General features: G+C 53.3%; 1 protein-coding gene across 1 annotated transcript in view; it reads right to left on the reverse strand.

Annotated features, from left to right (window-relative positions):
* Positions 1-12,500, reverse strand: part of LOC132448063 (IQ motif and SEC7 domain-containing protein 3-like) — a 35,648-nt gene that overhangs the window by 21,726 nt on the left and 1,422 nt on the right. The window contains 3 exon segments of the mRNA XM_060039126.1: positions 4,582-4,631; positions 5,144-5,463; positions 5,465-6,517. Coding sequence (XP_059895109.1) covers positions 4,582-4,631; positions 5,144-5,463; positions 5,465-6,511 — 1,417 coding nt within the window. The 5' untranslated portion in view covers positions 6,512-6,517.

A 12,500-nucleotide genomic window follows, 5' to 3' on the forward strand; every position in this document is an offset into this window, starting at 1 on the left:
AATGGAGGAACGGTGAATGAATGAATGAGGTGCTGACAATGTAGCAAAGATGGCTGGCTACTTTAAATGATGCACTTCAACTCTCCCCCCAACACACAGACAAACACACGCACACGCACCCACCCACACGCACACACACACACCTGCATACATCTAGCATACCGTTTCTTTTTTGGCACTGATATAACTTTTTTGCATCACCTTGGACTCTAGTTCCCCCATCATAAATATTTCATGGCCTCCTCCTCCTCCTCCCCTCCCCCTCTCTCTCCTCCTCCTCCTCCCCTCCTCCTCCTCCTCCCTCCTCCTCCTCCCCTCTCCCCTCCTCCCCCACCCCCCCCTCCTCCTCCTCCTCCTCTCCATCTCGTGCCATTTAAAAACAGACGGACGAAGACAGCCCTAACCCCCTCCCCCCTGCCTCCCCACTACTTTATGTGCACTCATAACCGCTGGAAGACAGAGCCGTACGTCACGCCGCCCCCCCCTTCCCCCACCGCCCACGCCCCCCCCGCGCACGTTCACGCCCCCCCCTTCCCCCCCGCGCACGTTCCCCGCCGAGGCGCCGGCAGATTGATGGCGCTGCGGCGAGCGCTGCGTTCGTCACGCGGCCGTACGCGAACACCTCCAGAAGCAACGCTTGTTCCACTGACAGACGGTGGGGGGGGGGGGGGGGGGCGGTCACAGCGGTGCGTGATGCTGCACTGTGGGGAGGGGTTGATGTTGACAGGCAGAGGGAGAAGAGAGGGGTCACGAAGGCCCTCTAGTAAGAGAGGAAGGCTGGGAATATTTGTGTATTTAGCGTTTTCTTTCAACCTGCAAAATACATAAAAATAGAACTGTACCTTTTTAACAGAACCGTGTACGACATAAAGGAGTGTGCATTATGACACATCCCATCTGCTCTGTCCTGGACTGATGGACTCACCTCCGCTAGTTAACATATCGGTATGCACCCAGCAGTGTGGTGTTAACGTGTGTCTCTCTCTCTCTCTCTCTCTCTCTCTCTCTCTCTCTCTCTCTCTCTCTCTCTCTCTCCTCACGTTTCACAAAAAACTTGGGATTCCATTATGATGGAATGAGATTGCTTGAATATAGGGAAGTTCAGAACACCTGCTATCATGCACACACACACACACACACACACACACACACACACACACACACACACACACACACACACACACACACACACACAGACACGCACAGACACAATCACACACACGGCTACAGGCACACACATCCAGAGCGCAGATCCAAGAGCGAGTGGCCCTGTATTCTCAGAGCAGGGATCCCCATTAGAGATTCAGGGGCGAACTCAGCAGGTATTAGAGGGAGGATATGAACTGCTGCTTCTAATAAGCCCCCAGCTAATTATTGCCCCTCTCTCTCCTCCTTCTCCCCCCGGCTTATCTCTGCCTCGGGGCCACTGGAGGAGAAGGGACTGAACCACGAGGACGGTGGTCCTTCCAACCGTGCTTCCCTGGAAGGTCACAGCCGTCTCGAACACAGAAGCAGGAGAACATTTGATTCAAGTTGTGGACGAGGGACTCTTCATGAGTCTCGTCCTTCAGTAATGGCCATTGAATGTAATCTGTCTGGGGCTGATTGTGCCAAGGCGTCCAAACATATTTAGCAATTCCGGAAGTGGTAAATTACCAAAATGAGCAATTACGAAGCAAAATCGTAAAAGTTATACTTTCCCAAATAATGTTATAAAAAAGCTGTGACTTTCTTTACCTTCCAGATATTTAGTAAGCCAGTCCACCTACGGAGGAGAAACACGAGCTGGTGCTGGAACGTCCCCTGGCTCCCAGACGGCTATTCCCACAGTACTGAAGGAAGTTTTAATTATAGCCCAGAATCGCCACGGAATGACTAATGAACGTCTGAGGCAGTATGGATGGCTGCCATTATTCTCTGAAGCCGTAGCCTCGTCCGTTCAGACCGTCCTCTCCTCCATCAGGCCCAGCTTCACTTTAATGTCTGCCAATGGCTTCGGCTCCTCTATTACCAGGAGGGCTGAAGTTAGAGGGGAAGGTGGTGGTGGGGGGGGTGGTGGAGGTGGAGGTGGTGGAGGGGGTGGAGTTGGAGGTGGTGGAGGGGGTGGAGGAGGTGGTGGTGGTGGAGGTGGTGGAGGTGGTGGTGGTGGTGGAGGGGGTGGTGGAGGTGGTGGAGGTGGAGGAGGTGGTTGTGGTGGAGGTGCTGGTGGTGGAGGTGGAGGGGGTGGTGGAGGTGGTGGAGGGGGTGGAGGTGGTGCTGGTGGAGGTGGTGGAGGGGGTGGAGGAGGTGGTGGTGGTGGAGGTGGTGGAGGGGGTGGAGGTTGAGGTGGTGCTGGTGGTGGAGGTGGAGGTGCTGGTGGTGGAGGTGGAGGGGGTGGTGGAGGTGGTGGAGGGGGTGGAGGTGGTGCTGGTGGAGGTGGTGGAGGGGGTGGAGGAGGTGGTGGTGGTGGAGGTGGTGGAGGGGGTGGAGGTTGAGGTGGTGCTGGTGGTGGAGGTGGTGGAGGTGGTGCTGGTGGTGGAGGTGGTGGTGGTGGAGGGGGTGGAGGTGGTGGAGGTGGTGCTGGTGGTGGAGGTGGTGCTGGTGGTGGAGGTGTTGCTGGTGATGGAGGTGGTGGTGGTGGAGGTGGTGCTGGTGGTGGAGGTGGTGGAGGTGGTGCAGGTGGTGCTGGTGGTGGAGGTGGTGGAGGTGGTGGTGGTGGTGGAGGGGGTGGTGGTGGAGGTGGTGGTGGTGGAGGTGGTGGAGGTGGTGCAGGTGGTGGTGGTGGTGGAGGTGGTGGAGGTGCTGGTGGTGGTGGTGGTGGTGGAGGTGGTGGAGGTGCTGGTGGTGGAGGGGGTGGTGGAGGTGTTGCTGGTGATTGAGGTGGTGGTGGTGGTGGAGGTGGTGCAGGTGGTGCAGGTGGTGCTGGTGGTGGAGGTGGAGGTGGTGGTGGTGGTGGAGGTGGTGCTGGTGGTGGAGGTGTTGCTGGTGATGGAGGTGGTGGAGGTGGTGGAGGTGGTGCAGGTGGTGCTGGTGGTGGAGGTGGTGGAGGTGCTGGTGGTGGTGGTGGTGGAGGTGGTGGAGGTGGAGGTGGTGGTGGGGGTGGTGGAGGTGGTGGTGGAGGTGGAGGAGGTGGAGGAGAGGAAGGAGAACGGGCTGTTCAGCAGCACCGTGAGGACAGAGGGGGGCCAGAAGAGGGCGGGGGGGGGTGGTGGAGGTGTTGCTGGTGATTGAGGTGGTGGTGGTGGAGGTGGTGCAGGTGGTGCAGGTGGTGGAGGTGGTGGTGGTGGAGGGGGTGGTGGAGGTGGAGGAGGTGGAGGAGAGGAAGGAGAACGGGCTGTTCAGCAGCACCGTGAGGACAGAGGGGGGCCAGAAGAGGGCGGGGGGGGGTGGTGGAGGTGTTGCTGGTGATTGAGGTGGTGGTGGTGGAGGTGGTGCAGGTGGTGCAGGTGGTGGAGGTGGTGGTGGTGGAGGGGGTGGTGGAGGTGGAGGAGGTGGAGGAGAGGAAGGAGAACGGGCTGTTCAGCAGCACCGTGAGGACAGAGGGGGGCCAGAAGAGGGCGGGGGGGGGTGGTGGAGGTGTTGCTGGTGATTGAGGTGGTGGTGGTGGAGGTGGTGCAGGTGGTGCAGGTGGTGGAGGTGGTGGTGGTGGAGGGGGTGGTGGAGGTGGAGGAGGTGGAGGAGAGGAAGGAGAACGGGCTGTTCAGCAGCACCGTGAGGACAGAGGGGGGCCAGAGGAGGGCGGGGAGGGGAGGTGTTTGTGGCGGTCGACGCACCGTCTCAGGTGGTCAACATGTCAACACCTTAGAGAGGGGTCTCCAGCAGCCAGGTGCATCGGCAACGCAGCCCCCTCTGCCCCTCAGGGGGACCCCTGGAGCGCTGCTGGGCCCCTGGCTGGTGTGAGTGTGCACGGGGGGCGAGGTAGCCCGGCTATTGCCAGACCAAGCCCCATCGTAGAGTGTTGGTCCGGGAGGCTGCTGTCCTCGTCTTCAGCACAAGGCGGATCAACGGGCCTAGCTCAACTGACTCTGTACGCGGTTGGCTGCTGGCCGTCGCTTCCCTGTCGTCATTGTGTTAAACCAGCCAATAGCGCGCCAGGGGGGGAAAAGCCAGCTTGGTGATTCGTACCCGCAAAAAGGTATCGGAAGCAGAAAGAAAGGTATTGCTCTTCTGACCCTTCAGCAGGGTGGGATGGTAAATAGACTGCCTTCATATGGAGCTCCTCTAACCGGCAGACACTCAAGGCGCTTCACTACTACAGCCTCACGTTTACCCATTCATACACACATGCACGCAGTGACGGCGGGAACCACAACGCACGGGAAGGGCCCATTTCGACCCCTTACCCCCCCCCTTGTTTTGAAGGGGTAAGGGGAAGGGGTAAGGGGTAGAAATGGGATTGGGCCTTACTCAGGGACAACTATGAACTACTGCTGCCCTAGAACTAGCAATATCACACGAGTGATATTTAGCTAATCTACCAGTAACCTCGGATGTGTTTCATCTCTGTGGTTCATTGTAAAGCATGCACTTAATCTGCTCCCTGTGAACTCTTCTGGTTAACTTAACGCGTCTCCTTTGTTTCTAGTACCCGACCACCCCTACCTTCCCTCTCCTTCATCTCCCCTCGTTTGGAACGCTTGAAGGTGCTTGAGCTTCAGCCCGGACACGAGCATCTGACAACAGCCCCTGGGAGCTGTCTGGAGAGCGCCGATAAACCCCGGGCTCCTGAACGAGGCCTCGAGGAGGGGAGAGGATGCCTCTCTGTGTGAGTGGCTGCCGGAGTGTGTGTCCTGCTTTTGTTTGCTGGGGATTGTTGGCGTTTGTGTGCGTTCTGGGACAATTACAGATGGGCTCAGCTGCAAACATTTTTTGCAGATTGTGTCAGCAGCCCAACAACCAAAACACAGGTTTTGGTTAGTAGAACCTGGGAACAACAAAGTAGACGGATAAACTCTTTGAATAAAGTGGGCAAGAAACTGTGATCATTCGTTCATTCATTTCCTTTTGGCCCAGCAGCCATGGAGAAGAGGGGCAGTCCCTGAAACGGAATGTCAACAACCAGTGAATGGAAGGAAGCTATTTCCTGTGAGGGCCTTTCACAGCCCCGTGAAAGGGGCTGTGAGTCCCCGGCTACAGAAGAAACCAGCCGTTAAAGGGTACTCACACGTTGAAGAGGTTGAGGCCGATGCGGTACAGCCTCTTCCTCATGACGTCGGTGGACAGCGTGGGCGACTTGCAGCTGGCCGGGTTCTCGCACTGGTAGCGCGGCAGGCTGAGGATCATGGCCTGCAGCGCCTCCTTGGACGAGGCCTCGGACGCCGAGCGCGCCTCCGTGGACACGCTGCTGCTGCTCACCGGCTCCGAGCCGCAGTCCGCCGGGTCCGAGCCGCTGCGCCGCGCCTCCAGGGGCGGGGCCGCGGGGGACGCCGTGGCCGTGGGCGGCGGCGGGGGGGGGGGGGCTGTGCTGCCGGAGGCTGGCGGCGGAGGCCAGCTCGGCCATCACCGCCACCTGGGGGGGGCCGGCGGGGGCGGCCATCCGGTCCAGGGGGGTCAGCGGCGGCTGTTCGTCGTCCTCCACCAGCTCCTCCTCGCTGGGGGGCGGGGCCGGGAAGTCGGCGTACTGGCATTCCTCTTCCTCCGGCTCTGCGTCCGGGGGGGGCGGGGGTTCCTGCGGGGCCAGCGGGGGGTCTCCGGTCGGGTGTACCGGGGACCCTACGGGCGGGGGGTCGGGTTCGTGGGGGGGTCCGGGCGGGACGAATGCGGGGGGTGAGGTGGCGGTCGAGGCGGTCGAGGCGGTCGAGGCGGTCGAGGCGGCCGTTGCGGCGGTCGTGAGGGCGCAGGGGGGCTGGCCTCCTGCCGGCGGTACACAGTTGCCCAGGGCAACCGAGGCGGAGGACTCCACGACCGAGGAGGAGACGCGGAAGTTCTGGCTGTCGATCTGCACGGTGACGTCCCGGAACGCCATCATCAGCTTGCTGGCGCTGCGGGACAGGTCCCCCGGGTCCAACGGGTTCAGCGTCGTCGCCTCCTTGTTCCCTCCTCGCTCGCCCTCTCCACCCGCTACCCCGGTCCCGGACGCCGCCGCCGCAGCCGCCGCCGCCGCGGCCGCAGCAGCGCTGAAGGACTCTGCGGTGAACTGGTAGCCGCCGGCCTCCTGCAGGGAGCACATGGTCTTCAGGCTCCAGTTGCTGAGCGCGTCGTCGATGGACTTGGCCAGCGACTGCACCTGCTCGGTGAAGGAGTCCTCCAGGTCGGTCAGGGACCCGCCCACGGCGGCGGGCAGCGACGGCGAGCGCACCAGCGGCACGCCGGCCAGGCCGCAGCCCTCGGCCAGGGCCCGCTCGGCGGAGAAGCCCTCGGCGTTCTGCACGCGCACCTTCCGCAGCGAGATGCGGCGCGGGAGCCGGCTCTCCAGCAGGGAGTTGCGGATCTTCTCGAAGTTCTTGCTGAGCTGGTACTGGCGGAAGGCCGTCTGGATCTTGCAGGCGGCGCGGCGGGAGATGAGGTGGCCGCCGTACTTGTGCTCTAACATTTCGATCTGCGACACAAGACGGAGCGGGGGGCAGACGGGGAGAGGACGTTAGGGTGCTGACGGGAAGGGGGGGGATTTCAAAATAAGAGTTATGGAGTATTTATTCTTTCTTAATTTAACAAAACACACTTTTTACACTTTTAAATGCATCCTTGGGGGAGAGTTTTCCTGAAGGAACATGTGTGATAAACCAATAGAAGGATAATATTTTTAATTACAATTGCTTGGATTGATTGGTTGGAGAATAAATACAGATATTATTCAAATGTTTGCCTCTTCTATAAATAGATGCTCATCAGAAGAACAGAATAATCTACCAGCATGATTATTATGCAAGCTTAAATATAAAATGTCATGCAGCCGATCAACGTCATTACTGAAATCATTAAGAAAGAAAAAATATATTGCTCTTATTTGACAGCAACGTTCGTGAAAACGTTAATCATAACAGCTTATAGCCTACAGGAGCGTTTCATGTGATCCAAGTGGAACAGCACCAGGGCCTTGTGGAAGGTCTTGGTTCTAAACGCCAGCTGTTTCCCCAACCTGGGGAGTTTCCAGAACCAAATTGAAACCAAGAAGGCCATTCATTGTTTGGTAAGAAGTACCAAAATGGTGGCTTGGAATGTGCTTTTAGAACTTGTGATCCCATGATTGAAGCCCTCCAATAACGTGTCAGGACTAACTCTACTCTGTAGTGTTTTTGATAAGATGGGGTGGAGAAAGAAGCGGTTGAGCTCTTGGGGATATGAATGTAAGAAAAAGGGTGAAAACATAAGTGATGAATGACATTGAGGTTGTGAGAAGAAAAAAGATAGGATAGACAGTGAAATGACAGCTGGAATTGGATTTGAATTGATTGGTTTTTGGAATTTATTACAACATCACTCAAGTCATGATATTGCCCTTGTTCACTATTTCCACGTAAGCTTTTCTGATGGATTCCAGTTCGGTCTGAGCCTTTAAAAGGTTACAATCAAGTGTTAGCTGACAGTAAACGGCTGGCCTTTGAGCTCGCTTCTTATTTTGAAACACTGTTTAATGGAACACTAGTCTCTAAGAAACAAGATTTAGTTGTACTTTTTATCTAATGAATAAACTAGACAAATCTAGGCTAACGTATACATTATGAAGCTCGATTAAAAGGATCTGCTATAAGATCAAGCGCTAGATTCGACTTTATATTCCGATCTTCCCAGAAGAGGGATAATCACCCTGTGAAAGTGCAGCGTCATCGGAGCGCTGCCCCCTCCCCTCTTCCGTCTCCCGGCACAATCGGGAAATCTTTAGAATACTTTCATCTGAGACGGAGCGACTCACTCTGCTCTCCCTTCAGAGCTTCCTGAAGGCCACTGAGCCTCAGGAGAGCTCTGAGGGACTCCATTCTGTGGGGCTGTGATAGCGGAAGGTGTATGTACTGTGTATAGACTGCAAAGACTCTGTGATGCATGATACACATAGAACCCCCCCCCCCCCTTCTCTGTGTAGGCCCTTCGTCCTTCTATTTAATAACGTCCTGAGAGGCAAAGTCATCTCCTGCTCTGACTTTTGCAAAGAAGTGCTGATACCTGCTCTAAAGATTTAGTAGGTTTTCATAAGTGTGATTGCCGCCCTTTTTCCCATCGCAGTGTGAATGACAGACTCCCACAGGAAAGGTCTTGAGAGAGGCAAAATTACACTGAAAGATCCATCTTATCTACTCCCCCTTTTAAATTGTCCTGAAGAGAACCATATAACAAAGGCGTGACGCACAGAGAATATCAAAACGGACGCATGAATAGGAATCAGCATTTCACTCCCAGCTCGTCCGACGGTGAGTTCCTCAGCGCGGTGGAACGTCCGGCTCTCGCCTGCCTCAGCCCGGTCCGACCGGCCTTGCATATTCATGAGTCTCTAATGAGCCTTCTCCTCCGATCGCCCGCTGATATAACACGGCTGCCCTTATCAATTCGTCCGCTCTCCCCAAAAGACGAGCGAGAAATGAGCCTGACCTCATCACTCCGACGGGGTTGAAATAACATTTTACAGCGAGCGCAGTGGAACGGCGTGGACCTCGGAGCGAGGTCGGAGCCGTAAGGAGCGTCGTTGAGGCGTTCCTAGGGTTTGATCGGATGAGATCGGCCGGGCTGACTGTTGTGTTTACTGCCGTCTCTCTTCTGCTGCACTGGGCTCCAGATCCTGGGAGAAGTATTTAGGTCACGTTGTTTATTTTTATTTTTTTCACTTGATGTGTGTCTGATACGTGTTGCCATGTCAACAGGCTCGCTGACCGACCCGCGGAGCGGGAGAGAGGATGAGGAGACAGGAAACAGGAAACAGGGCAGGAGCGCGAGGGAAATGGCGGGGATGTGGATTGAAAGGAGGACGCTATTCGTTTGGGGGGGAAGAAGCTCAGTAGCTTAGTGGACGGTTGTGAATCATTTATGAGGCAAGAACCAGGGCAAATAAAAATAAACAACAACAATCCAGGCATGAAAAGGGACGGATAGGCCAGGAGAAAAGTTGTAGGACGGAGCTCTAAGTGAAAAAGTTGAGCAATCAATAGATCCGGCCTCGAATAACCGCGTGAGAGAAATGTCCCTCATCACTTTATCGGACATCAATAAGGAGCAATTATTCCAGAGACTTCATTAAATGGACCAAATGATGATGTCACTGTTTTCAAACGTCCGATCTGGTTTCAGAGCCTCCAGCTTGCTTTAGCTCGAAATTGGATTTTCTTGCCTTTTTCCAACGAGGGTGGTGGGGTTATAGTTTATATATATTTTTATTAATATGTAGAAAGCAAGTGATGACTGCAGAAGCTTTCTAACAAAAAGGAGAATCGTTATTAATTGCAGCGTAGAATGGATAATATATTGTTGTATAGTATAGTGAAAATATAGATTCTTTAAATAAGAGAACTGGATCTTATACTCGCCAAACCGAAGATAATTTTTGGTCACTATTGGGGTGCATTTGCATCAAATCTGCTGTGTAACAGGGGACATTCCAACATACAAATACATGAGTATCAAATAGAAATATTATCTAATTTCAAACTCAAACAGAAAATTCTACAGCATCTGGTATACAAATGTTACTGCAATGAACGTTAAACAAATAGCATGCTTATTTTAAATTCCTACTGAAATTCCTACTGTTAATTATTAGTTATGTATTAATTAATGACTCCCCAAAAGGTCAATGGTTACATGATGGCAGATATATTATTCTGGATTTGACTTTGACCTTTTCTTGTGAGGATGATCTGACATTGCAACAGACAGGGGAAGTTCAAATCAAAATGCTAAAGTTTGGTTTGATGATCTATTCACCCCAGAGTCGGTCCTTATATAAGCCCTTTAAAGAGACATTTAGTCAACGTCATCTGCAGAAGAAAAAACTTTGTTTCAGGAAGATTATTCGTTTGTAACCGAGGGATATTCCACTGGTAGGATTGGGGTGCTCAATTATTGATACCACAACCTTGCTTGGCTTCTATAAAGAAAAGCCTATAAGATACACAATATATTTTTTGGGGGGATAGCGGTTTGGCCGCCAATTGCTTTGTTATGTTTTTCTTTCAATAAATCTTTCCATTTTGTGGGAGGACTTAGCTCAGGAGGTAGAGCGGATTGACGGAAGGTGTTGCCATTCCTTCCCTGGTTCCTCCTAGCTTAGTTTCCACGAGCAAGACACCTTACCCTAACTGGGTCCTATGTAGCACTATCCTATCATTTGTATTTAGCATTAGAGCACATTCTAGGCCATAAGTGTAGAAGGTGACACAATACCAGGAAAAAAAATTCTAAAGTTTGGCAAGCATTTGGAAACCATTTCAAATGAGCCAAAGAAGTCAAATGCAAACTGTGTCAACAGCAGCTGTCGTATCATTCCATTGGTGCGGTGAAAGTTCTCCTCACTGTCAGTCTCCATGCTTTACTGCTGTTCAGCTAAACCGAATGATGCCACATTTGTACTGTACACTGAAATGACACGCATTCACATTTTGAATCCGTCAAAAGCTTCTCCTTTTCGTTGATGGGAGTTTGTCGTGAACGGATGTGAATTCAGTGGCTGATCCGACAGAATGGAGCTCTACATCAGAACGGCCATCGTTTGATTTCCTAGATCTGTATTGTATTATTTACGGTATATCACAACAGTTAGTTTGTTTCAATTGCTGAGTATAACAGCACTGGGACGTTTAACTCTACATTTATCACTCTGCTTTACAGGTGTTTCTAATAACCTGAATAACATAAGCTTGGTAAGTTGTTAACCAATCACAATCACACATGCCACCAAAGCAGACACTTATTTTACTGTTTGCAGAATACATGGAACCATTCAGATACTGGTTCAGGACACAAAGCAGCTGCCGTAACCTAACTATAATCCACGTCCTTCTGTAAGTCTTCCTTAGGGGCTGACGCGTCAGAAGGATCCCCACTCAGGGTGTGGACCAGGTGGCGGGGGGTTTGATCAGGAGGGACCCTTGGATCTACTCCCTGGTCCGTCAGAAGGATCCCCGCTCAGGGTGTGGACCAGGTGGCGGGGGGTTTGATCAGGAGGGACCCTTGGATCTACTCCCTGGTCCGTTCACTCTGGCCCCAGATCAGTTCCCCGCCGGAACCCCCAGAAACGTTGTTTGGGGGGATGTCTGTGCGGGCAGAAGATCGATTTCACCGCATGATGGAGGGGTTTGTCGTATCGCTGACAGAGAGAGAGCAAAGTGAGAGAGGAGAGAGGCCTCCTGACGTTGTGACGCTGGGGGAGTGTGTGTGAGGGGGTAGAGGGCTGAGTGGGGGAGTGTGTGTGTGTGTGTGTGTGTGTGTGTGTGAGGGGGTAGAGGGCTGAGCGGGGGAGTGTGTGTGTGTGTGTGTGTGTGTGTGTGTGTGTGTGTGAGGGGGTAGAGGGCTGAGCGGGGGAGTGTGTGTGTGTGTGTGTGTGTGTGTGTGTGTGTGTGTGTGTGTGTGTGTGTGTGTGTGTGTGTGTGTGTGTGTGTGTGTGTGTGTGTGTGTGTTAGGGGGTAGAGGGCTTAGCCGGGGAGTTAAGGTCAAAGTAACGAGCGAGGGACGGAGCACGGGAGGGAATTGCGGCTGGTGAAATACTAATACGATTTTTTAATGCGTTTAATGTAATCTAGCCCTTGGCAATGAAACCGGTTTCTTTGCATGGAAACTGTCAGTGTCACCCGATGTGGCCGTGTGCAAACCCTTCCACGGATCGTATACTGTGTATTTCTACAATAAGATTATCATCGTCACCACGCAACCGCACAGGAGATTTAAACATTGCTTAACAAGTTCGCCCCGGTGCAAATTGAACACCGTGAAATTAAAAAAGTTGGTGCAAATCATAATAACTCAGTTTGAGTCGCATTCGCTAGGCTAACGAAAGCACAATTAAGGTAAAATATAAAGTAGAGGTAGATGTGGTAGAGCTAGCTTAGCCTTTCATACGATACGTGCAGGCCATCGTCTTCTGAATTTAATCCCACTTTTCTCTTGTTGTTCTTGAGTATAAACGGAACCCAACGTGACGCACGGACCGCCTCAGGCTGTGGAACACCCGCTGCTCATCCATTAGCAGGAGGGTGACCCGAGAGGAGGCAGAATGCTACACAGGCCGGAGCAGAGCTAAACCGTGGAACAAGGACAACAACGGTTTGTGTCCATCTGACGGCCTCCTGCAGGGTTTAGGGGACCCCCAATGAACCGGGCGGGGGTTCAGGTGGACGACCTTACCTGGTCGGAGAGCTGTGCACTGGAGGGTGAAGACTGGATGGAGGGGGGTGGATGGAGGACTGGGGATGGGGATGGAGGGGGTGGACCTTGAGAGATGGACCTTGGAAAGGAGAATGCAGGAAAGATATGATGAAGATGCAATGGAACAGAACAGAAAGACAAGGAAGGGAAAAGCATGTGCAGACGGAAATACATAGAAGCAGAAAGTTTGCTTTTACATCGCAACGTGTATGTAATTAGAAACACATAAAGACATA

The sequence above is a fragment of the Gadus macrocephalus genome, chromosome 19 (genome assembly GCF_031168955.1).
Source record: "Gadus macrocephalus chromosome 19, ASM3116895v1".
Classification (NCBI taxonomy): Eukaryota; Metazoa; Chordata; class Actinopteri; order Gadiformes; family Gadidae; genus Gadus; species Gadus macrocephalus.